Consider the following 26,752-nt stretch of genomic DNA (forward strand, 5'->3'; position numbering starts at 1 on the left):
TAAATAACAAATTTAGAGCTGCCTTTTAAAAAAGGCAATAACTACTAACGTGAAGGACAGGTTTGAAAACAAGTTTTAATTTCAGTTTCATTAAGTTGAATGGTTTAGCTAAGACTAAATGCTGGATGTGGTTGTGCACACCTTTAATCTCCACTCTGGAGACACAAAGGCAGATCTCTGAGATTGAGGCCAGCCAGGACTACTTAGTGAGCCCGTCTTTTTAAAAAAAAAAAAAGGCTAGAGAGCTGGCTTAGCAGTTCAGAGCGCTGGCTGCTCTTGAAGAGGACCTGGGTTCAGTTCCCAGCACTCTCATGGCAACTTACTCCAGTTCCAGGGATTCCAAAGCCCTCTTCTGACCTCCATGGGCATTGCATGACATGATTGCACTTACATGCAGGCAATACACATACACATAATTTTTTTTTTTTTTAAACCTGGGGCTGGAGAGATGGCTCAGTAGTGAAGAGCACTTGCTGTTCTTCTAGAGGACCCAGGTTTGATTCCCAGCACCTATGTCAGGTGGCTCACAACCACCTTTAACTCCAGCTCCAGGGAATCCTGTGGGCCTTCTAGCCTCTATGGGCATCTGCATGGTACGGTAGACACATAAATCTTTAAAAAAAAAAAAAGCCCAGGCTGAGTCATGTTGCTGACATGATACCAGACTGTCTTTGGCACTGAAGAGAGGTGTTAGGGGTGGTCCAGCCCTGCCCTTCTAGAAATCACATCCAGTTTGGCTTTCATCAATTCACAATTAACAGGGGCCGGGGAATCTGGTGATGAAGATCGTTATGGGCTGTGCCCTCAGAATTCATGGTCCACCATCAGGATGTGCCCCACCCCAGGCAACCTGAAACAGTCAAGTCACAGATGAGGGAGCCCAGGTGCTGCTCTGAGGATTGCAGGGTGGGGCATCCTCAAGGCCCTATCCTTGGTGTTTTTTTTGAGACAGGTTCTCACTATGTAACATTGGCTGGCCTATGTAGACCAGGCTGGCCTCAATCTCATAGAGATCCACCTGCCTCTGCCTCCTGGGTGCTGGGATTAAAAGTGTGTGCCATGCCCGGGCCTTAAATCTCTGGAGACTTTTTTTTTTTTTTCCCTTCCCCTTTCAAGGCAAGGTCTTATTATAACTCACTTTGTAGCCCAGGCTGGCCTCAAACTCACAGGCCTGCCTCAGTCTTCAAAGTAAGTGCTGGGATTCTGGTGTGTACCAGCACCTCCGGCTCTGAACCCTTTCATTCTGCCTTCCTCATCTTGTGGATCTCAGTCTTTTGAGGTCTCTCCTGCACTCAGTCCTACCTTGCATCACATGTAGATGTGCTTACTTCTCTTGATTTCTAGTCTGCTAGCTGTCTACCTCTGTGGGTCTGTCCCCAGCTCTGAGCTTGCCTCTGCCTATCTGAAGAAGTGTGCTTCAGGACCTTGAAAGCCAGACCTAGAGTGCAGGCTTTCCTCTGAAGACAGCACTGAGCCCCCGGGAAGCTGAGACAAAGCTCAGGCTGTAAGCAGGGCCTGGCTGGAAGATTTACACTGAAGAAAGTGCCTTGAAGCCTGGAACGATATATGCCAAGAATCCCAACACTTAAGAGGCCAAGGCAGAAGGACCACTGAGTGGAAGGCCAGCCTGGGCGATATAGCAAAATCCTGCCTCAAAAACCTGCGAAACAAGACAGCCCTGAGCTGGGGGTGTTGGCACACACCAATAATTTTAACAACTGGAAAGCTGAGGCAGGGAAACTGCCAAGAGTTTCAGGCTGATCTTAGCTACATCTGGAGAATTCCAGGCCTGCCTAGGTGCAGAATGAGACCCTGACTTTAAATAGCAAGAAGAAAAAGAAAGGCAAGACCCTGTGTTCGTCTAGAAGGAAGCTGGGGAGGGCCAGACCACAGGAGGAAGATGCGGGGCTGGGGCTGGTGCTCCTAGAGTGCAGCCATCAGAACCCTGATTAGGGGGACGTTGGGGAAGATTCTGGGTCATGAGGGTGGAGGGACAATACCAAGGCCTCTGGGGAAGATCACTGGAGGTGTCAAATTTCTCTGTTCTGTCTCTCCTCACCCCGCTACATTATAGCCCCCCTCTCTGACGTCACATTTTCCAGTCTGGTCAGGGGAATGAGGGCCTCCCTGCCTGGCAGGAAGTGCCCTTTAGCCCCCTGCCACCTGGGTTGGACTACTCAGTACTAGAACCCTTAGGCTCCCCTCCTCCCATAGCTAGCCCTTCCTAGCCTAACCCCCCCTTCCGTTCACAGCAACCAAAGGGATAAGGGAGGCAATGGAAAGGTAATCTCGGAAAAGAGGGTCATCAAAGAGCACAGGGGTTCCCAGGGCAAAGATGGAGAGGATGCAGCAAGGAAGAAGGCAGGCAGAGCCAGAACTGTCAGTACAGTGACTTGGGAGGTGTGGAGAGATGGAGGACACAGGAACACTCAGAAGAGAGACTGAGACTTGTCACAGGGTAGCAAGGCCTCGTGTCAGACCAGTGCAAAGAGCCCAGAAGGACCACAACCAGAGGAGAGGTAGACAGGAGAGGGCCAGCAGGACTCCCTTCAGGCCCCTGGGTGGATGGGTGGAGGAACCAGTGATGTCCAGGGCTCATGGCTGGCTCAACACTGGGTCCAATCACAGCCCCAAATGACTGTTGAGTCCAGTTTCTCTTCTGTAAAATGGACAGAAGCACAGTGCTCCCTCCCCCACCTCCAGAATGGTGAAGAATGAAGGAGCTGTGTAAATATTGGAGATTATTCATATTAAACAGTTTTTTGCTGGGCATGATGGCATATGCCTATAATCTCAGCACTTGGGAGGCAAATGTACAGGATCAACAATTCAGTTTGATGCCAGCCTAGGCTACATAGAGAAACCACATCACTAAAAAACAAGGGCAACAGACTGGAGAAATGCCTTAGCAGTTAAGCTAAGCTAAGCAGTTAAGCTGTTCTTGCAGAAGACCCAGGTTCAAATCCCAGCACCCACATGGAGGCTAACAATCATCTATAACTCCAGTTCCAGGGGATCCAACACCCTCTTCTGTCCTCCACAGGCATTGCATGTCACAGGTGCACTTACATACAGGCATAACACTCATACACATAAAATAAAATAATAAATAAAAATGAAAAGTAAGCGTTGGCAAGTGAGATGGCTCAGTGGGTAAAGGCACTGGCAGCCAAGTCTGATAACCTGAACTTCATCCCCAGGACCCATATGGTCGGAGAGAACCACCTCCCAAAAGTTGTCCTCCGACCTCTGCACATGTGTGCGTACATACATTAATTGATTTAAAAACAAGGGCTTGGCTGGCAGATAGCTCAGTGGGTAAAGGCACTTGCTGAAGAAGCCTGAAGATCTGAGTTCAATCCCTGGAACCTATGTAAAGGTAGAAAGAGAGAAGAGAACCAACCATTTACACAAAGTTGTCCTCTAACTTCCACAGACTGATCCTGCCACATGCACATGCATGTACGTACATGAGAATAATAAAATGGAGTTAAGAAAAAACTAAACCACAGGCTAGAGCTATAGCTCAGTGGTAGAGCAATGGCCTAGTCCCCAGCACCAGGAAAGAAAATAAAAATGTTTTAATGTTAAGTATTTACTTATATAGGATGATGGGCACATGTAGTATCAGGCCAGGTCACTCAAACTAAGGTTTGTCAAGCTTAACAAAAATCCAGGACATCTAGTAATTGAATTTCAGATAAGTTTTGGTATAGATGTCACAAATATTGCTTAGATATATATATGTGTGTGTGCATGTTATGTGTGTTAATTTTTTGCTGAATCATTTGAAGCAAGGTGTAAAATTATAACACCTCATCCCTAAATATTTTCATTTTCAAGTAAAGATATCTTTCATATCTTGCCATTATCATATATAAAAAAATTATTCCATTCAAGAATTCATATATTCAGTTTGTGCTCAACTTTTTCCCAATTGTCTGGGATTATTTCAGCTCAGAAGGACATGTGCTCTGGAGAAAAAGAGAAGTGCGCTGCAGAATATGCCTCAATTTTCCCCTTCATAAAATTGAGATTTAAAAAAATCTACCTTGAGCCGGATGTTGTGGCACATGCCTTTAATCCCAGCACTTGGGAGGCAGAGACAGGCAGATCTCTGTGAGTTCAAGGCCAGCTTGGTCTACATAGTGAGTTCCAGGCAGGCTGGGGCTACAGGGAGACCCTGTCTCAAAAAGACAAAAAAACAAAAACAAAAACAAAAAAAACAAAAAAAACCTACCTCTTAAGAGGAAATGACAGCCCATTGCACATGGTTCATTGGCACTCAGTGAGCCCTCATTCAATGTTAGCTGTTACTATTACTGTTGTTATCATCTATGTTGATGCTATTATGATTGACACTTCAGGAGCAGCTCCAGAATACCCTCCCCAACTGTGCCTGGTAGGGGACTGGGGTTGGCTTCCCCCACCTCATCTGGCTGTCTGTCACCCTGCCGTTTGTGACGTAGGCTGATGCTGGGGAAAAGGGGCATCTGGCCGGAAATCCCTCTTCCTGTTGCAGATAAGCCCAGAGCTGCGCAGCTGACCCAAGACCCTCCTCCCCCACCACCTTCCATATCACAGGATCAAATCATCAAGATGGGGAACCTGTCCAAGTCCTTCACCCCATTCCCATTACCCAGTAAACAGCCCTCATCTGTACCCCAGCCCTGCCCTGCTCCTGTTCCCCAAGTACTTTTCCAAACTCAAGTCATCCCTGCAGGGGGACAGTTCCAGGAACCCGTGAGCATCCCTAAGGTGGGGGGTGCCGTTTGGCCACGCCCCCATCACTGCAACTTGACCCCAGCTTCGACCCCCTGCTCTGACGTCTCGGAAAATTCCCCCCCTGCTCAGTCCCCCAGGGAGGGGGTGCATGGTATGAAATGGGGCTGAGACCCCCGGCTAGGGGCAGAGGAACCTGTCAGAGGTGAGCTACCAACTAGGAACTAGATGGATGCCTGGGTGTCTGGGTTAGGGAGGACCCTGGGGACTCTCAAAAAGCTGGGAGCCTGGAGTACAGGGTCTGGGAGAGGGAAAAGGGACTGGAGGCCAAAATTCGAGGTCCCCGAGGAAGGAAGGAAGAAGCAGAAATCTGGACTCCTGGGTCTGAGGGTAAAACAAAGACTGCGACCAGGCTCCGAGGTCCCTAAGTGTCACCAGCTCATCCATTGCCCTTGGAATTTTTCCTTTCCCTACCCAGAACAGCCAAAGCAAGCATTCATGGACCTGTGGAACTGGGATGAAGCATCACCGCAGGAAGTGCCTCCCGAGGACAAGCTGACAGGACTTGGTAGGCTGCTGGGGCTTGGGACAAAGTGTGAGCAAGGGTCCAAGGATGTGGGACACTCTTGACCTCTGACCTGGCCTTAACATCTTTATTGCCGGCAGAAGGAGCAGAATTTGGCTTCTATTTCCCTGAACTGGCACTCCAAGGTGATACACCGATCACACCGATGACCCTGGAGACTGGCTGGAAAGGTAGCTGCTGAGTTGGGCTCCCCGGGTGCTGAGAAGAAAAGAGGGTGGCTGGACTCCTAGGTCTCAGGGAGGAGGGGGCTTAGTGGGAAGGGACAGCAGGTTTGGACTCTTTAGGTTGAAGGAGGGTTGGGTGGCTGGCTGAGAATGTCTCCACATTATGGCTTACACCTTTCCTAAACGGTTGCAGGGCTGGACTGGAGCCTCGCGTTACCACCGCATGCTGAAGCACCTTGCAAGGCAGGTGAGTGTGTACTAAAGAGCGGTGGGAAAAGAGGACTGAGGTCCTGGTACACCAGGGCTGAGACTTTAGACCCCTGGTCTTTGCAGAGGAATGAGACAAGGACTGGGGACACTTACATCCTCAAGGCTTGCATGGGCTGGATCTGGGATTCCTTGCCCCTAAGTGCCAGGACTGAGATCAGACCCCCTACAGCACCTGAGGGTGCTGAGGACCAGGACACCTGGGCTCCCCTCACTCAGGGTGCGTCCTCCTCACAGAGCCCGCCGCTCACGCTCTTCCATGGTCCGGAGACTGGACAGACCTGGGGTGCACCGCCTCGGATACCTGGAGCTGCACAGTGCCAACGCTAGGCTCCGCCCCTCCCGGCACGAGCCCCGCCCCCTTCGCCGGTTTTGAGGCGTCGCTGGGCCCGAACTATGCTTCCTCCGACGGAGGGGCCACCTCGTGGTCTCCCACTCCGGCCGCCTGGAGCACAGCCGGCTGGGACAGCTCAGTCGGCTCCAACGGTGCAGCCTACTGGGACAATGGCCTCGGCGGGGAACCGCGTGCGGACTGTACCATGTCGTGGGGCGGGTCTGCGGGTTCAGATTACACCACCTCGTGGAATACTGGGCTGCAGGATTGCGGCATGTCTTCCAAAGAGTACGAGAGTTCAGCATTCACCACTCCCTCTCAACCAAGCCAGCAGTCAGACCGAGCCACCCTAACGCGTTACCCAAAAACGAACCACCGAGGTGAGAGGCCCTGCAAGGCTGCAGAAGTCCAGCCAGAGGGATGAGGCGGGGCCGAGGCACCTAAGGGGCGGAGTCTGAATGGCTAAAGTAGGCGGGGCCTGGCAACTGGCTGCTAGGGGGCGGGGCTATGTTGCTTGAACCCAAACTCCCCCCTAGATGGGGCCCCGAGGATGCCTGGGTCCCTGAAGCTAACTCTTGGATCCTGGAGGGATCCGAACTCAAAGATCCCTGAGGAGAAGGCGATCTGGACTCCTGGGTCCTAAACCTGGAGCTTTTAGCCTTCAAAGTAAAGGACCCCCGACTCCTAGGTCACCATGGGACCAGAAAGCCTGGGAGTTGACCTGCCTCTTCCCCGCAGGTCCCATTCAGCTGTGGCAGTTTCTCCTGGAGCTGCTCCACGACGGAGCGCGTAGCAGCTGCATCCGCTGGACGGGCAACCGCCGCGAGTTCCAGCTCTGCGACCCCAAAGAGGTGTGACAGCTCCCCGAGCTCCCGAGTCCCGCAGGATCTACTCTAGTCCCACTATGCCCCGCCATTCCCGTAGCCCGGCCCGTGGCCCCGCCCTAGCCCCGCCCTACTTAGACCACGCCTCTCTGCGCACTGCCCCGCCTCCTCGACTCTGACTTTCTCCTGGCCTCGGTCCTAGGTGGCCCGGCTGTGGGGCGAGCGCAAGAGGAAGCCGGGCATGAATTACGAGAAGCTGAGCCGCGGACTGCGCTACTATTACCGCCGCGACATCGTGCTCAAGAGCGGTGGGCGCAAGTACACATACCGCTTCGGGGAACACGTGCCCGTAATCGCCAGCCGGGATGGCATGGGGGACCCGCCGGCTGCAGAAACCCAATAAAAATACTCTGTTGACCACGTCCTGTGTGCTGGTCTACATCTTTTCCACCCACGCTGTCTAGCCCTGCCAGGAAGCCCCGACTCTAAAGCGTTCGGGGTCCCTACTCTGGCGTCTGGACCCCTATCTTTCACAAAATCCAGGAGCCTGAGTCATCGATCCCTTGGTCCCTAGATTGCCAGCGTCCGAGTCCTTTTCACAGTGACTAAAGAGTGTGGGCCCCTCCCATCGCGAGTCTTCAGCTCCCAAGCCCTGCTCCTCCCTGCCGGTTTCTCGAGCTGCTCCCCTTTAACTATCTAGGTCCCGCCTCTCTACCTTTGCTCTCCGTGCATTTTCTTTTTCTTAAGTTTTTAAAAATTTACTTATATTGGGGTTGGAGAGATGACTCAGCGGTTAAGAGCACTGTCTGCTCTTACAAAAGGACACAGAGCCCACGTGGCAGCCAACAATCGTCCATAATTCCAGTTCCAGGAAATCCGACACCCTCTTCTGACCTCTGCCAGCAGTGCACACACATGGTGCGCTTACATACTTGTAGGCAATACACTCACATATAAAATAAAGACAGGGGGCTGGAGAGATGGCTCAGCGGTTAAGAACACTGGCTGCTCTTGCAGAAGACCAGGGTTTAATTCCTAGCATCCACTTGGAGGCTAATAACTGGCTGTAACTCCAGTTCCAGGGGATCCGATGCCCTCTTCTGACCACCGTGGGCATTGCACGACACGTGTGTGTACCCACCTACATGCAGGCAATACACTCATACACATAAAATAATATACTTTTTGTGTGTGTGTGTGTTTGAGACAGGGTTTCCCTGTAGCCCCAGCTGACCTGGAACTCGCTATGTAGACCAGGCTGGCCTCGAACTCACAGAGATCCGCCAGCTGGGATTAAAGGCGTGCGCCACCACGCCCCGCCCGAATTGTAGTTTTTGAGGATAGTCATGAGCTAAGTGGAGTGACCCTGGAGGATAAACCAGTTTGTTTTCAATCCTTTAAGGAAAGACCCCAGAACAACTGTGAGGTAGAGAATTTTGTTTTCGTCAGAGCTGCCTTCTCAACCCTGACAGTGTTTCAAACAGGGTGTTTAATTTGAAAAAACAAAACAAATAAACAAAACACTTTTATCCCAGAATTTAGGAAAGCAGAGCCAGGCGGATCTCTGTAAGATGGAGTCCAGCCTGGTCTCCATAGCTCGTTCCAGGCCAGTTGGGGCTACTGGGAGACTCTGTCCCAAAAAAAGAAAAAACAAAACAAAAAAGAAACAAAATTTTTGAGGCAGGGTCTCACTTTGTAGTCCTGGTTGGACCTTAACTCGCTACATCCTAGACCAGGCTGACCTCGAACTCACAGAGATCTGCCTGCCTATGCCTCCAAAGGGCTGGAATTAAAGACACAACTAGCCTTAAAAAATATTACTTGCATGAATGAAAATACTTTCACACCTAGGCAAAGCAGTGCACTCCTGTAATCCCAGCACTTGGGAATCTAGGGCAGGAGGTCCACAAGTCCGAGACAAGCCTAGGCTACATGGCAGAACCCTATCTCAAAATACAAACAAGCAAACAAATAAGCACTCTCTCTGAGACATTTCCCACGCTCACTCTACAGTTCCAGGACTGTCTTCTTCGCAAAACACACTCAGATGGTGAGAACATGGGACTAGAACAGCCTGAGCCACCCGGAGCGCCGGGCAAACTCCTGATTGGGCAGGCTGCGGTGACGAACAGGCATTCAATCCAATAGGAGGAGTTCTCGGAGGGTGGGCGTAACCAGAGTGGCTTCCGGCACCGCCTCCCTGTGGCCTCTCTAGCCGCTCAGAGGGCTTGGCTCCACTCTTTCTCCCTTCGCAGCTTCCGGCCGGTCCGAATTCCGCTTCCTGTCTGACATTGGAGTCTTTGCTGAGGGTCACATTGAGCGCGAGCGGCTCCCGGGGCGGCTTTTGGTGAGTGCAGAGGGTCGGGAACGCTGGACCCCGGGGCAGAGGAGCGACTCGCCGCTTCTCCGACTACCGGAAGGGACTTCGGACCTCCCCGGGCCTGGGGTCTTGTTATTGGAATGATGTTAGCCAACCATTCTGTTCTTTCTTGACGCCACGTAGCAGCATTCCACGTAGTTTATAACTGCTTCCTCCACCTTACAGCCCTGAGAGTTAGGATCTGTCATTATCTGGTTTGACAGCTGAGGCGATTTAGCCGAGGCTATCCAGCAGCTAGGATTTGAACCCGGTAAATTAAAGCCTCAGTGCTTATAATCGCCAGTTCACAGGCGTGGCTCAGAGGCCGCAGCGTCACCTTGTCATTTCGTCCCTGTTTCTCAGCATCGTCTTTGATCCACCTTCGTTTTCAAATGTCAAAGTCGAGATCTTGCCCCGAATGACTCCTGACACTGAGTCTCCCCCAGTGGTTGGTGTTAAATCCTCGTCCCCAGCCTATTCACCCCAAAGAGGAGCCCCACTGATTTGGGCCCCTTGAATTTGACACTGGCCTGCTCGCCTCGGTGGTGCCATGCTACCCTAAATTCTCAGGAATATAGACAGTTCCTCTCCGATTCTCTGATGGAGACTGTGTCACCTCTTAAGACATCAAAGACCTTTTAATCCTGGATGCTCAGAGTCACTAGAACTTAAGGATTGCTAGTATTTAAATGTATGGGGGACAGGAATTGTATGGTGCTTTTATTAACTTTATAATAGGCAGCAACTTCAATAGCTTTAACAGCGGTGGGTCGTTGTCAGCAATGAAAATCACAAATATTCTATATTCTATCACATTGTAGTTCCAAGTGTCACAAAACACTTGTTTTGCCAAATTGTGGCACTTAATAAATCCTTATGTAGAGCTGGTTTGCTTTGCCCTCTTATGCAATTTTGCAGTGCATTTAGACATTCTGAGAAAAATTATGGGGTACATCAGACCTCTGTGGAATGTGTGGCACAAAAAGGTTAAGGACCATCCGGGTACTTTATGACCTTGGGAAGTCACTTAGACAACCTGTCCCTTCCTTATGTGGACAACAGGGATATAATAGTGTCTGCCTATCAGAGTGGCCATAAGAATGAGGGGTGTAGAATATGCCTTGCATGTGATGTGCACACAGCAAGTGTTAACTTGTATTTAAGGATCAGGCCTGCTTTTGCTAATGAAATCCCTCCCCCAACCCCACTGTGACTTCTCTCACATGTGAGGATTTGCCCTGCCCTTCATTTCTCTGTGTATGTTGAGAGGGAGGAGAGAGTGGCTTGTATACTTCAATCCCTTCTTCTGGTCTAACCTCTTCATTGGACCTGATGGTCAGACATCCCCATGGCCAGACACCCCTGACCACCACCACCAACGGTTACCAACACATCCACTCTCTTTGTGTCCAGGAGTTGGCACCATGGCTGAAGACATCAAGGCTAAAATCAAGAATTACAAGACTGCGCCTTTTGACAGCCGCTTCCCAAACCAGAATCAGACTAGGAACTGCTGGCAGAACTACCTGGGTAAGCAGGGTATGCGTGTGGGGGAGCCAGCATATGTGGATCTGCCTAGGATCCCACACACCTTGCCTCATGGAAGAAGTGGGGGTACAGGGACCCATGCATTCCAGCCTGCACCCATTGCTTCTGGACAACCTATATGGAGGGCCCAGACCCCAGCTGTGTCAATGTGTGAGCCAGGGTCACAAACTTTGGTCTCTACAATAATTTCTTTTTGAAGGATTGTATGTGGGTTTTTGCACAAAACATAGTTACAGGAAGTAAATACAACACGTATAGCTAAATGATTAATTCTGAAGTGACTCCTGCAACCCTAATCCAGTGGTAAATTGGAAATGGACAACATTGTTCTCTGCTTGCTTGTGCCTGTCTCAAGCACAGTAAGTACCCTTCTCTCTAGAGTCATGATGCCATTAATTGAAGGTGACCATGTTTTGGTACCCCTGTCAGTTAGGTTTGCCTCGCTGTTAACTTTATATATACTATATCCTTTTATGCTTGGATTTAGGGAAACAGACTTTTGTTGTTGTTGTTATTTCTTGGAGACAGGGTTTCACTATGTGGCACTGGTTGGCCGGGAACTCATAGAGATCCACCTGCCTCTGCTTCCTAAGTGCTGAGATTAAAGGCATGCACCACCATGCCTGGCTGGAAAGGGGACTTTTTTAAAAAAAATTATTTTGGGCCGGGCATGGTGGCGCGCACCTATAATCCCAGCACTCGGGAGGCAGAGGCAGGCGGATCTCTGTGAGTTCAAGGCCAGCCTGGTCTACATAGTGAATTCCAGGACATCTGGGGCTACAGGGAGACCCTGTCTCAAAAAGACAAAAAAAAAATTTTTTTTATTTTATGTGTATGCAGGTATTGTGTGCATATATGCAAGTGCACCCGGATCATGCAATGCCTGTGGAGGATAGAAGAAAGTGTTGGAAGCTCTGGAACTGGAGTTAAGGATAGTTGTTAAGTGCCATGTGGATGCTGGGATTTGAACCCGAGTCTTCTGCAAGAACAGCCAGTACTCTTAACTGCTAAGCCATATCTTCAGCCCTGGGAAAGGGGAGTTTTTGAGACCAGGGTTTCATGAAGCCCAGGCTAGTCTCAAAGTCACTATGTATGCAAGGATGGCCTTGAATCCCTGACCCTCCAGCCTTCACCTCCCAAGTGCTGGGACTACAGGTGTGTGTCACCATGCCCACCTTGTCCTTGGATTTCTCCATTTACCAGTTCTTCAGATACATACCTGTGCATCCATGTTGGGGTGCGTAATTGCTCCCTTACGTTGCTGTACAGTTTTCCATTTATTCTACTCATGGACCTTTGTGTGATTTCCACTTGGGAGTTCTTAACAAATACTGCTGTAAATTTTATGAATGTAATTTAAGTTGTATGTAAGGGGTGTTTTATTTTGTTTTTATTTGGTGTTTTGTTTGGTGTTTTGTTTTGTTTTTTTGAGACAGAGCTCCCTGTAGCCCCAGCTGGCCTGGAACTCATAGAGATCTGACAGCCTCTGTTTCGAGTGCCACCACACCCTGCTTAATTTTTTTTTTTTTTGGTCACTACATCCAGCTGCTTTTGGCTTTTCTAGACAGGGTCTTAGTGTTGTAGCCTAAGCTGGCCTGGAAATTGCTAAGTGACCTGAGCTAGCTTTAAACCACAATCTTCCTACCTCAATTTCTGGAGTGTTGAGATTATAGGTATATGCTACTACACTGGCTTAATGAATATAATGCTATGTCGCATGCATTTTTATCTCTAGGGATTGTGTCTGGGAATGGACTGCTTGAAACTTTTTTCTTTTTAAATTAACCAACTACTTATAAAAACCAGATATGTAAGCTGGGTGTTTTGTCATAGGCTTTTAATTTCAGCACTTAGAGCAGAAGCAGGTAGAGCTCTATGAACTTTAGGCCAGCCTGATCTACATAGTGAGTTCCAGCCCCATCTTTTAAATAAAAAGCATGTGACCTGGGCATGGTGGTGCACACCTGTAATCCTGTACTTGGGAGGTGGAGGCAGAAGGATCAAGAGTTAAAGATTGGGGCTGGAGAGATGGCTCAGTAGTTAAGAGTACTGACTGTGCTTGCAGAAGACCTGGGTTCAGTTCCCAAAACCCACATGGTGGCTAACAGCTGTCTCTAACTCCAGTTCCAGGGGATCTGGCACCTTCTTTACTCTGTGGGCATTGCAGGCATGTAGTGTACTTAAATACATGCAGGCAAAAACACTTAACACATAAATACAAATTAAAAACAAGAATCGTGGACTAGGCATGGTGGTGCAGGCCTTCAGTCCTAGCATTTGAGAGGCAGAGATTGAGGCCAGCCTGGTCCATATGGTGAGTTCCAGGGCAGCTGGAGCTACAGGAAGACTCTGTCTCAAAGAAAGAAAAGAAAAAAAATGTTAAAAAAGGCTTGGGGTCTTCCTTAGCTATACCTCCAGTTAGAGGCCAGCCTGGTTCCATGAGACTCTGTCTCAAAAACAAAAACGAAACAAACACCGGGTGTCCGTCCTGTGCCTTCCTTTCTTAAGATCGAGACCCCTTGCCCTTTCCTAGCCCTGTTTCTCGACTTCCATAATCCCTACACATACCTCCTCTTTGCTGTCATTCCTGGCTCTAGAGTTTTCTAACAGCATATTCTGAGGGGTCGCAGAACCAATTGAATGAGGTGTGTCTGGCCCTTTTTAATATACTTGTAAGCTTGCATTTCCTCTTGTGTGTACATATAACTCACCAAAGCAAATGTATTTGTGAACTTTCATTGAAAATGTGCTTGCTCTGGGCTGATCCTGACCTCTTTCTTCACAGATTTCCACCGCTGTGAGAAGGCGATGAACGCGAAAGGGGGTGATGCTTCTGTGTGCGAGTGGTACCGGCGTGTGTACAAGTCCCTCTGCCCCATTTCCTGGGTATGTGCTTCTCAGGGGACCCTTGGAACACTTGGTTGGGGACAGTCTAGCCAAGAGGCATGTGGTAACTTAGTGTGAGTTCATTTCCACGGGCAGAAGGAGGACCAGGCATGGCAGTGTCCACTGATACACCCAGTCAGGACCCTCAGCCCAGCGGCCAGGACCACCTTCTTAGATCTGCCTTACTCATGCACTGTATAACCATGGACTGTTCAGTCTGCCCTCTAGTACTATGAATTTTTTTGGAGACAGGGTCTTCCTGTAGCCCCAGCTGCCCTGGAACTCACTATGTAGACCAGGCTGTCCTCACTCTCAGAGAGCCACCTGCCTCTGCTTCCCAAGTGTTGGGATTAAAGGTGTGCTCCACTATGCCTGGCTTTGCTTTTCTTTTTTTTTTTTTTTTGGTGTTGTTTTTGATACAGGGTCTTCCTGTAGCCCCAGTTGGCCTGGAACTCACTATGTAGACCAGGCTGGCCTCGAACTCACAGAGATCCGCCTGCCTCTGCCTCCCAAGTGCTGGAATAAAATGTGTGCACCACTACACCCTGCGACTTTTCTTTTTAAATTAGAAATTTTGTTATTACTGTGTGTAAGTATGGTGTGTGTCCCTGTAATCCCAGCACTCAGGAAGTGGATTAGAGGGGATGGAGAGATGGCTCAGCGGTTAAGAACACTGGCTGTTTTTGCAGAAGACCCAGGTTTGAATCCCAGCACCCACATGGCAGCCAACAACTGTCTGTAACTCCAATCCCAGGGGATCCAACAGCCTCTTCTGACCCCCTCAGGCATTGCACGACACGGATGCACTTACCTACATGCAGGCAATACATGCATACACATAAAATAAAAATAATTAAAAAAAATTTTTTAAAAAGGAAAAAAAGGACGGGTGCAGTGGCATGCGCCTTTAATCCCAACACTCTGGGAGGCAGAGTCAGGCAGATCTCCATGAGCTCAAGGCAAGCCTGGTCTACATAGTGAGTTCCAGGACAGCTGGGGCTACAGGGAGACTCTGTCTCAAAAAGACAAAAAAAAAAGGTAAAAGCCCCTGCATTCCCTGTCTCCCTCCCCTGAGGAGACTGTACTCAGTCCATTGTCTCTGTATGAAGTTGGCATACCTAAAAAGCCTAGGACCTCATGTGCACGAATGGTTCATGCTGTATATTCTTTATTTTGCTTTTAAACTTTTATTTACTATTATTGGGGGTATGCATGCAGTGACACATGTAGGGGTCAGAGGACAACCTTGTGGCATCAGTGCTTTCCTTCCACCCTGACATGGACTCCTGGGATTAAACTCAGGCTGCTGGGCTTCTGTGGCAAGTACCGTTATCTGCTAGGCCACCTTCTTTCTGCCCCCTTGCGCTGTATATTTTGTTCTGTGTCTGTGAGGTGGTGGTGGCTGTTAGAGTCTCACGAAGTCTAGACTGTCTTCAAATTTGCTTTGTATTCAAAAATGACATTGAATTTTCTGAGATCCTGCCTCTGAGTCCTGAGTACTGCATGTATAGTTCACCAAACCAGGTTTATGCAGGGCTGGGTATGAATCCCAGGTTTCCTACATGCTAGACAAGCACTCTACCAGCTGATCTACATCCCCAGTCACTACTGGGCTTACTGCCCTTTTTTTTTTTTTCGGTCTTTTTGAGACAGGGTCTCTCTATAGCCCTAGCTGGCCTGGAACTCACTAGGTAGACCAGGCTGGCTTGGAACTCAGAGATCCACCTGCCTCTGCCTCTGCTGGGATTAAAGACATGTGCCACCAGGCCCAGCCATGCTGCCTTATTTTTTTGATGATACACAAGTCTACTTTATTTATTTATTTTTTTGCCTTTTTGAGACAGGGTCACCTTGTAGCCCCAGCTGACCTGGAACTCATTATGTAGACCAGACTGGCCTTGAACTCACAGAGATCCGCCTGCCTCTGCCTCCCAAGTGCTGGGATTAAAGGCTTGTGCCACCATGCCGGGCCCTGTTTATTTCTTTTTTATGTGTATGAATGTTTTGCTTGTATGTAAGTGCACCACATGCTTGTACCATGTTTTCATTACTGGCAGGAGACAAGAGGGCATCAGATCCCCTGAAACTGGAATTATCGATGGTTGTTAGCCACCATGTGGGTGCTGGGAATGTTGAACTCGCATCTTCTGGATAGCAGTCAGTGCTCTTAACCACTGAGTGAGCCATCTCTACAGCCCTACTTTTTTCTCTTTTTTTAATTTTTTTTTTTTGAAATAGGTCATCACTCTAACTCTGGCTAGCCTGGTACTCACTGTATGAACTCAAAGCAGTCCTGCTGCCTCAGCCTCCCAAGTAGTGAGATTACAGGTGTGTGTCACAAGCTGGCCTGCAGATGTGTGGGATTTAGTTCTCTAATGTAAGATGCCTTAGGGACATTCTTAACTCATTTGACTTGCCACCTTTGCTGTGCCAGACTGACTCAAGTATCTGAGGCTCCAGGATTTCTTCCTGGGTGATCTTGGGTAACAGATGTGATCCTGTGGCAGCTGTCCTCCAGCTGCTAGGCCTGCATCAGTGCATGCTGACCAGGGTGCCAGGAAATGTACTTTGGATCCTGTGCTTCCCCATACCCTGGCCTCCTGGTCCTGGGCCTACCCGGACATGGAGAATACCAGGTTGTGTGGCTCCTCCACAGAGGTGTCCACTTGGTCTGCCCTGTTAGATCTGAGCAGACATAGTCTGCCTAGCCCCTTTATGCCCAGCAGCTTTGACCTCTTAATTCCAAATCCTTAATAAGTAAAAATAAGTTTTTGTTTTTACTCGTTTTTTTGTTTTGTTTTTTGAGACAGGGTCTCACTATGTAGCCCTGACTGGCCTAGAACTCATAGATCCGCCTTCCTGAGTGCTGGGATTAAAGGAATACACCACATCCGGCAAAACTTTTTATTTGTGCATGTGAGTGAGTGCAAGGAAGTGGAGATCAGAAGACAGCTTCCACCATGTGGAAGCATCTCAGGTTGTCAGGCTTAGCAGTAAGTGCTTTTACCCTCTTTCTGTTAGTTTAAGTTAGTCTCTAATCTCAGTATGCCTGTTTGTTGGGGCAAAATCAGTACATTTCTATGTGATGTGCATTTGAATCATTTTTTCCCCAACCATCTTTTATTTTCCTTAAAACATGTGTATGAATGTTTTACCTGCATGTATGTAACCATACCACCTGCATGCAGTGCTCATAGAGGCCAAAGAGGGGACTGGATTTGGAGGTGGTTGTGAGCTGCCATGTGGGTGCTAGGAACCAAACCTAGGTCTTCTGCAAGAGCAAGCCGGTGCTCTTAACTACAAGTTATCTCTCCTCTTTTATAAAAATTTTAAAGACAAGTGATTTATGTAATGTGGAGAGTGAAAAACCTCCTGTTTTAATTTTTTTATTAAGCTGGGAATGGTGGCGCACACCTTTAATCCCAGCACTTGGGAGGCAGAGGAGGGAGGATCTATTTGAGATCAAGGCCACCCTGATCTACAATGCAGGTTCCAGGCCAGCTGGGGTACAGGGGGACCCTGCCTCAAAAAGACAAAAAATGAATCAATCAATCAAATCAAATGCTCCCTGGAAAATTCTTAAAGAAAAAAAAATGAAATAAAAAAAGAATTCCCTGCCCATGAGCTGAACTAGGTCTTTTTCCACTGTTTTAAATATTGTTTCTGGGAACAAATCCAGGGCAGGAAGTGCAGCGTGATTTTCTTAGTTCCCTCTCTGAGGAGTGGGATTGCTGGGTAAAGAGTAATTTGCCAGAGATCAAAAAGTCATTGCACCTTAATCCCTAGGAGTATCTTTTTGTTGTGGTTCTGGTTTGAGATGGAGTCTCCTGTGTTCCAGGCTGGCCTTTAACTCACTATGTAGCTGAAGCTAACACTGAACTCCTGATCTTTCAGCCACTGCCTCCCATCGTTGAGATCACAGGTGTGAGGCACCATTCCCTAGGCCCATTTGTGTGCTTTAAATGCCCATTTAAATCAGTTAAAAAAAAAAAAAGATAAACTCAGTGACCAAGAAATACAGAGAAAACCATGGCCAGTACAGGTCAGTGTGCAGGATCCAGATGAACACAGCCACAGAAAAGCAGACCTTCCCCGGGATGGCCCCTGCCCTGGGGAAGGCATTCACCAGCAGAGGGGTGCTGTGGCCTAGTAGCCTGCTGCAGAAAGCTCAGGTGGGTGTCAGTGATGTCAGGAGAGTAGGTTGTCTGACAGGCATTGTGGGCTCTGCCACTTGTGGTCAGGTCACAGTCTCCACGTTCCATGCTATCAATTCTGACATCTCATTTGTAAATATGAGAATGTGTGTATACAAAGAGATTGTGCTGGGCCCACCAGACGGTCAGTGAGTAGAGGCACTTGCTGCCCACCCTGAGGACCTGAGTTGGGTCCCTGGGACCCACAAGGTAGAAGGAGAGAAACAACCCCTGCAAGTTGTCCTAACTGTAAGAAGGTCCACCAAGCACATTGTTGAATTCTTGGGAATGTTAACAGTGTCTTTCCATTTTTTTTATGCTATACATGCATCTGTGATGAGTATTAGGACCTCTCTGTGTTTGACATCTTTCTGTACTTGACTGCAAAATGTGGAGATCTATCCATTTTTGTTAGAACATAGACCAGCTTCATTTTCACAGCTGCCTAGTATTCTATCTTACCTCTGTTCTGACAGTAACAGAGTGTCTGTTCTGGGGCTCCTGAAGCAGTGCACAACTACATTTTTGAGGCTGTGAGTGACACCCTGCATTAAGCCTGGGATTTTTCTGCCTGTTCTTCCCACAGAATGTCAGTTCATTGGGGATACTTGTGGTCTTCTGAATCACTGTGATTCCTTGGTACAATGATTGGCACACAGCAGACACCTTTGGTTGTTTGTTGGCCAGATGCATCAGTGGAAAGAGGGAGACAGAGAAGTTCAGCGAGTGGTTTCCCCATATAGGGAGGAATGATATGCTTTGTCTTTTTGCAGGTCTCAGCCTGGGACGACCGCCGGGCAGAAGGCACATTTCCTGGGAAGATATGACCTGGTTCTGTCTCGCCTCTCCTTTGTCCTCTGTCCTTCTCCCTGGGTAGTAAAGGGGTACCCGGGTACATGATGGTCCCTACGCTGGGACCCTGAATCCTGATGTAACTACTAATAAAAATTCACTGGATAAGTGTCATGTGGTACAGACAACTGGGCCAGAATCTGTGCCCTGGCCCACAAGGGATCTCTAAGCTGTGATCTTTGCTGTTTTGTTTTACATTTTAGTAGGGTTTTTTTTTTTTTTTTGAGATTTTATGTTTATTTTATGTTTTAATATTTTATTTATTATGTGTATGAGTATTTTGCCTAAGTGGATGTAAGTGTATACCCAGAGAGGCTAGAAGAGGGTATCAGATCGCTTGGAACTGGAGTTACAGTTATTGGCTGCCATGTGGGTGCTGGGAATCAAACCTGGGTCCTCTAGAAGAGCAGCCAGTGTTCTTAACCACTGGGCCATCTCTCCAGCCTCTGATTTTATTTTTAATTATGTGTGTGTCTGTGGGTGTGTATGTAAGTGCCAGGTACCTGTGGAACCCAGAAGAGGTTGTCGGATGTGTAGTCAGAGTTGGAGTTGTGATTCCCTGATGTGGGTACTCTTAACCACTGAGCTCTCTCCAGCTCCACACTTTTTTATTATAAACTTGAACCATCTCTATGATAGACAATGGAGTGACTATTCACACAAAATAGCTTCAGGTCTGCAATGTGCTAAAATTGATTTGGGTGTTTGCTCTTAACTATCTGTACAGAATTAGCTTCCCCAGGACCTCACAAATGCTAGGCAAGCATTCTACTACTGAGCTACAGTCCCAGTTAGATTGAACTGTTATGAACAAATACCCTGTGCAATTCTTCTTGGGCTACCCTTCGCCTTAGTGATGTTTTTCTTTCTAATTTTTATTTATTTATTTATTTATTTATTTATTTATTTATTTATTTATTTTTTGGTCTTTTTTGAGACGGGGTCTCCCTGTAGCCCCTGCTGGCCTGGAACTCACTATGTAGACCAGGCTGGCCTGGAATTTACAGAGATCCACCTGCTTCTGCCTCCCGAGTGCTGGGATTAAAGGTGTGCTCCACCACACCTGGCTCTAATTTTTATGTGCACAAGTTTTGCCTGCGTGTATGTAAGTGTGCCTATGTACGTAATGCTTTTCGAGACCAGAAGAGGATGTCAGATGATGGCTTAGCTACCATGTGGGTGCTGGGAACAGAACCCAGGTCTTCTGCAAGAGCAGCCAGTGCTCTTAACCACTGAGCCATCTCTCCAGCCCCTTCTTTCTTTTAAGACAGGTTCTCGGGTACCCCAGTCTGGCCTTAAACTTGCTATGTAACTGAGGATGACCTTGAATTCCTAATTCTCCTGCCTTCACCTGGGATTATAGGCATGTACCACTACCACGTTCAACTTTAAAACAATCACCATTATTTTACCTAAGAAATTCAATTCTCAAACCTATCTCAGGTCCCTGCCTGGTCAGCCTCCTGCGTGGGGTCCCTGCCTCAGGTCCTGGGCCTGCTTCCTCTCTGTGTGTTTATCACCATGATGATTGGAAGCCACTGAAGGCCACTGAGTTTACTGTCCCCCAAAGGAACTGGCAGAGTCCAAAAGATCCCCAACACGGGCAAGTCTGCAAGGCCAGCTCGAGTGCCATCTAGTGTCTGAATCCATGTATCCTGAAAACCTCGACTGATTGCTTGTAGGACAAATATCTGATGTGTCGATGCTCCTTATGTTGAAGAAAATAGCTTTTGAGAGGGATCTGAGGCAGCTGCCAGGGGATGACCAGAAATACCACCCTAGTGCACGCGCGGTCCTTGAAGGTTTGCCTGTACCATGCTTTGACAATGCCAAAGAACTGCAATGAAAGGCTGTCTGCTTTTGTTTCTGTTGGTCCTGTGGATGAAACCCAGGGCCTCCCACATGCTAAGCAGGTGCTCTACCATTGAGTGACCCCAGCCCCTCACTGGGGGATTCAAGGCAAGGGCTGTACTGCTGAGCTATATCCCTTTTCTTAAATTATTTGTGTGTGTATGCATGGCATGTGTGCAGGTGCCCTCTGAGATCAGAAGAGGGCGTTAAATCTGCTGGACCTGGAGGTAGAGGCAGTTGTGAGCTGCCTCGCCTGAGTACCTGGAATTAAGCTCCCATTTACAAGAGCAACAAGTATTCCTACCCACTGAGCCATCTCTCTGTGCCCCTGCCCCAACTCTTTGGTTTTTTTGTTTGTTTTGCCTTTTGATTTCTTTTTTTTTGTATGCATGCATTGCCTACATATCTACTTGCAGTGCAAGTAGGTAAGTGCACCCGTGCCCTGCAATGCCCTGTGGAGGACAGAAGAGGCTGTCAGATCCCCTGGAACTGGAGTTATAGACAGTTGTTAGCTGCCATGTGGGTGCTGGGATTCAAACCCAGGTCTTCTGCAAGAAGTCAGTGTTCTTGACCACTGAGCCATCTCTCCAGCCCCCCCCCCCCTTTTTTTTTTTTGAAACAAAGTCTCCCTATGGCCTTAGCTGTCCTGGAGCTTGCTATGTAGACCAGGCTGGCCTTGAACTTAGAAATCCATCTACATTGTTTTTTCTTTTTTTCAATTTTTAATTATCTGGAGGCCAGAACAGTCTTGGATATCCCAAGAGTTGGAGTTACAGGTAATTGTGAGCCACCTGATGTAGGTGTTGGCAGTTGAACCCTGGTCCTTTGGAAGAGCAGCAAGCACTCCAAGCACTGAGCCATCTATCCTGGCCCCCCACCCCTTTTTAAATGTGTGTCATAGTCTGAGGACAACTTTGTGGAGTCAGGTCTCTCCTTTCACCTTTGTATGGATTCTGGGAATCAAACTTAGATCTCTAAGCTTTGCAAGGCAAGCACTTTTATTCACTGAGCCATATCAGTGGCCCTGTTTCTACTTTCCTCTAACTTCCTTTAAAAAAAGAGATACGGGGCTGGAGAGATGGCTTAGCAGTTAAGAGTACTGACTGCTCTTGCAGAGGACCTGGGTTCGATTCCCAGCACCCACATGGCAGCTATGAACCATCCTTAACTCCAGTTCCAGGGGAATCCAAAGCTCTCTTCTGACCTCCAAGGTTTTGCATGACACGGGTGCACTCACATACATGCAGGCAATACACTCATACACAAGATTAAAAATATATATATATATATATATCTGGGTGTGGTGGCACTTTAATCCCAGCACTCGGGAGGCAAAAGCAGGAGGATCTGAGTTTAAGGTTAGACTAGTCTACATAGCAAGTTCCAAGCTAGCTGGGGCTACAGGGAAACCCTGTCTCAAAAGTAATAAAAATTTAAAAAGAGATAATAGAAGTTGGGTGTAGGAGCATCTATGGGGGCACACCTTTAATCCCAGCCTATAATCTCTGTACTTGAAGGCAGAGACAGAGGCAGGTGGATCTCTGTGAGACTGAGGCCAAGCCTGATTTACATAGTGAGTTCCAGGCCTTCTGGGGCTACAGGGAGACCTATCTCAAACAAAAAAAACCAATACAGAATAGTATGCAAATTTTTGTGCCCGTGCATTCAATAGTTTAAACAAAATGATCGCTCACTGTCTCTCTCTCTTCTACCTCAAGGCTGTCCTAGCCACTTGAGTACTGGGATTCTACATTATGAACCACCACTCACCTACCTGGATGAAAAAGTCAAACAGAGCAATGGGGTGTGCAGTGGACAGTCAAGGCTAGGACTTCCCTGATTGTTTTTCAGTTTCTCTCCAGGGAGAACCCCTTAGAAGCATTTATAGATATGTTCATTTGGTTAGGCATATAGCTCAGTGATAGTGTTTGCTTAGCATGCCCAGGGCTCCAGGTTCCATCCTGAGCACCTTAATATGTGCGTGTGGGTATGCATCTATTTGCTTTGATGTCTCTCTTGTCCTAATCTATTGTGTCTGTTTGCTTACCCACTTCCTGCCACACTGACTGCTTTGGTGGAGCAGTATCTGTGCAAACAAATGAGACTCCACACCAAGCTGGTGGTACCCTCCAGTGCTGAGCCCTTGCTCTGTTCCGCCTGACACGAGGCTCACCCCCTCACCAGACTCAGTCCCTCAGTCATACTAGTGAGGCCTTTCCTGACTGCTAGACCTACAACTGCAACTCTGCACTTCCCCACAGCCATTTCCTCTTCAGTGTTTGCTTCCTTTACCTACTTCAACTTTTTTTTTTCTTTTTTTGGTCTTTTTGAGACAGGGTCTTCCTGTAGTCACAGCTGGCCTGGATCACTATGGAGACCAGGCTAACCTTGAACTCACAGAGATCTGTTTCCCTCTGTCCCCCTGAGTGCTGGGAGACTTCAACAATTTTTAACATGCTGTCATAGTTGGTTTTGGTTTTATTTGGTTGGTTTGTTTTTGAGATGGGGTCTCCCTATAACCCCAGCTGTCCTGAATCTTGCCGAGTAGACCAGGCTAGCCTTCAGCTCACAGAGATCTGCCTGCCTCTGCCTCTTGAGAGCTGGGAATTAAAGGCGTGTGCCTCCACGCCCAGCTTGTTTTAGTAATTTATTTTAATTTATTTGTTTATTGTCTTTGAGACAGGGCCTCCCTGCAGCCTCACTTGGCCTGGGACTCACTATGTAGACCAGGCTGACCTAGATCTCACAAAGATCTACCTGCCTCTGCCTGGGATTAAAGGCATACACCACCACATCTGTCTATTTATTTTATTTTTATTTAATTGTGTGTATATGGGTTTGTACTGTGAGTGCAGTGCTGGAATTACGGGCTGCTGTGAGCTGCTAGGAATCAAACTCGTCCTCAGGAAGAGCAGCACAGGCTCTTAACCACTGAGTCTCCCGAGTGCTGGGATTAAAGCTGTGTGCCACCAACTGGCATAAAAACAATATGTTCTTTCATACTCTATCACCATGTAGCCTTACTCTCGAGGCAATCCTCCTGCCTCAGCCTCTCAAGTACAGGGATTATGGGTCTATACCACCATGCCTGGCTCATTACCACTTTCAAGAAAAACTATGAAGCCAGGCCAACTTTATAATTTCAGCACTCAGAAAGTGGAGGCAGGAGAATACTGAGTTCAAAGCCATCCTTTTTTTTGGTGAAGAGGGGAATGTTAACAGTGGCTCACATTCTGTATGTGCTAATTGGTTCTTATTGAACCACCACCACCACAACAGGGCATAGTAATACTTCTACAGTAGCTCTTCCCACCCATCCCACAGCGTCTCAGCCTGGATTCTCCAGTCTCCTCATTCCTTCCAGCTGGAGGCACCTGGTGCCAGGTGGTTGTGCCTAATCCTCTGGGAAGGTGGTTGCCACTAGCCCTTTCCTGTAGAAGGATTTGTTTCCCTTTTGGATATTGGAAGCGTCCTGGAGTGACACTATGCTGAGCAGCCCTGCACAACTTTGCGTATATCCACATAAGCCTCACTCTGTGACACTTAACTGTAGTCAGACCTGAACCTGTGCTAAAGGCCTGTGATTCCCCTTTAATATAAGGAGAGACCTTGAGACATTTTCTTGTCCACCTCTTATAGACCATTTCTCACGTTTCCCTTGATTCAGTCAACATGGAACTTTCCGCCTTGCTAGTCCTTACGGTGCAGCTGCAGGTTATAAAATTTCCATCGTAGCCGGACATGGTAACACACGCCTGTAGTCCCAGCACTTGGGAGGCCAAGGCAGGCCGATCTCTGAGTTCAAGGCCAGCCTGGTCTACATAGTGAGTTCCAGGCCAGCTGGGGCTACAGGGAGACCCTGTTCAAAAAGACAAAAAAAAAAAAAAGACCATTCCTATTTTACAAATGAAGCTGATAGGTTTCCATCCCACGTCTAGGTCAAGCAGGGGTTCCTTTTGGAACCTTCCTCTGTAAGAGGATTTGGTACAGGAAACAGAAACTTCCTAAGACATACTGTGCAGCAAAACTCTGTGATGACATGAATTTAAATACAATTGCCTTCCCTCAGACCCTCATTATATTCAACTCAGCATTGCCCTGCAGTGGGATGGTTTGGTAGTTAAGAGCACTTGCTTTTGTAGAGGATCCAGGTTTGGTTCCCAGCACTCACAAGGTGGGTGTGATGGCCTGCTTGTATGTAAGTGTACCTGTATCGGATCCCCTGGAACTGGAGTTATGGAGTTGTTAGCTGCCATGTAGGTGCTGGGAATCAAACTCAAGTCCTCTGCAAGATCTTAACTACTGAGCCATCTCTCCAGCCCCTGTTTTGTTTTCTTAAGACAAAATCTCATGTATAGCTCTGCCTGCCTCTGCCTCTAGAGTGTCAGGATTAACCACCACACCCAGTTTCGCCATCTTATTTATTTATTTATTTATTTATTTATTTATTTATTTATGAGAAAGGATTTCTGATTGGTCTTCACCTTGCTGATTACACTAATTGAGCCCCAGGAGTCCTTCTGTCTTTGTGCCCTTCCCCAGGCCAGTGCCAGGGTTACAGAGACATATTGCAGCCCATCCCAGCTTATACCTGGGGATCCTAAATCAGGTCCTTGTGCTTGCATAGCAAGCACTGTGGATTGAGACATCTCCCAAGCCCCAACTTTTTGCTTTTATTAGGCACTTTATATAACTTGAAAATACTGTTGCTGAAGCCAGGTGTGGCGGCACACACCTTTAATTCCAGCACTTGGGAAGCAAAGGCTGGAGGATCTGTGGTTCAAGGTCATCCTCAACTACATTGTAAATTTGAGGCCATCCTGGGATCAAAAAAAAAAAAAAAAAACAAATAACTGGGTGGTGAGGTAGTTCAGGGGGTAAAGATACCTGCAGCCAAGCCTGATGACCTGAGTTTGATCCCTGGCACCCACAAGGTGGAAGGAGAGAACTGACTCCCCCAAATTGTCTGATCTCCATACCTGCTTAATGGGCACATACTCACACACAAAGTAATAAAATTTAATTTTAAAAACACGAAAAACCAAACCAAAACCAAATATTTCAAAGTATTAACCTGGCTCTATTTTTTGTTTTTTTTGCAAATTATTTAAGGCAAAACTTATCTAGTGTCCATGCATTATTATTTAAATTTCCTTGGAATCCCTTAATATGAATGTAAATCAAGGGGGCTGGAGAGATGGCTCAGTGGTTAAGAGCACTGGCTGCTCTTGCAGTGGCTCTGGGTTCAATTCCCAGCACCTACATGGAAGCTAACAACTGTCCGTAACTCCATTTGCAGGGGATCTGACACCCTCTTCTGACCTCTGAGGGCATCGGACAACATGGGTGCACTTACATGCAGGCAATACGCTCTTACACATAAAATAAAAACAGTAAATAAAAAAAATTAAAATTTAGGCTGGGTGTGGTGGCACACACCTTTAGTCCCAGCACTTGGGAGGCAGAGGCAGAAGAATCTTAGTGAGTTTGAGGCCAGCCTAGTCTACCTAGAGAGTTCCAGGCCAGCTGGGGTTACAGGGAGACCCTGTCTGAAAAAACAAACAAACAAACAAAAAAGTAAAAGAAAAAAGTACTTTAAAGTAGTTTGAAGAAAATCAAGTTATTTAAATTGCAAAGCATCTTGTGTACTTGTTAAGAAGCCAATGTCTGGTTTTTGTTGTTGTTTTGTTTTGGGGGGACAGGGTCTCACTATATAACTCTGGTTGGCTGCTCTTTAGACCAGGCTCGCTTCACAGAGATCCACGTGCCTCTACCTCCCCAGTGCTGGAATTAATGGTGTGGGCCACCACGCCTCCACACACCTCCTAATGTCTTGTCTTTTCTCTTTTTAGTTTTAATTTTTAAATTTTATGTGTATGAGTGTATTGCCTGCATGTATGTAAGTGCACCCGAGTCATGCAGTGCTCAAGGAAGTCAGAAGAGGGTGTCAGATCCCCTGGAACTGGAGTTCCGACGTTTGTTAGCTGTCATGTAGGTGCTGGAATTCGAACCCAGAGCAGCCAGTGCTCTTAACCCCTGAGCCATGTCTCCAGTGCCTCTTTTTGGTTGTTTTGAGACAGGGTCTCTCTGTAGCCCCAGCTGGCCTGAAACTCACTATGTAGACCAGGGGGATCTTACAGAGATCTCCCAGCGTCTGCCTCCAGAG

The 26,752-nt window shown here is 47.8% G+C and overlaps 2 protein-coding genes across 2 annotated transcripts; both read left to right on the forward strand.

Annotated features, from left to right (window-relative positions):
* Positions 1 to 5,220: 5,220 nt before the first annotated feature.
* On the forward strand, positions 5,221 to 7,310 carry Etv2 (ETS variant 2). The gene is made up of 6 exons (XM_008828033.2): positions 5,221 to 5,290; positions 5,389 to 5,478; positions 5,666 to 5,719; positions 5,977 to 6,453; positions 6,812 to 6,924; positions 7,100 to 7,310. Exons 1-6 carry the CDS (start codon positions 5,221 to 5,223, stop codon positions 7,298 to 7,300), a joined length of 1,005 nt encoding a protein of 334 aa, XP_008826255.1. The 3' UTR covers positions 7,301 to 7,310.
* Positions 7,311 to 9,097: 1,787 nt separating this feature from the next.
* On the forward strand, positions 9,098 to 18,863 carry LOC103729930 (cytochrome c oxidase subunit 6B1). Its single transcript, XM_008828034.3, has 4 exons — positions 9,098 to 9,244; positions 10,670 to 10,786; positions 13,590 to 13,690; positions 18,657 to 18,863. Exons 2-4 carry the CDS (start codon positions 10,681 to 10,683, stop codon positions 18,708 to 18,710), a joined length of 261 nt encoding a protein of 86 aa, XP_008826256.1. The 5' UTR covers positions 9,098 to 9,244; positions 10,670 to 10,680; the 3' UTR covers positions 18,711 to 18,863.
* Positions 18,864 to 26,752: the final 7,889 nt, after the last annotated feature.

The sequence above is a fragment of the Nannospalax galili genome, unplaced genomic scaffold, assembly GCF_000622305.1.
Source record: "Nannospalax galili isolate Female #2095 unplaced genomic scaffold, S.galili_v1.0 scaffold833, whole genome shotgun sequence".
Classification (NCBI taxonomy): Eukaryota; Metazoa; Chordata; class Mammalia; order Rodentia; family Spalacidae; genus Nannospalax; species Nannospalax galili.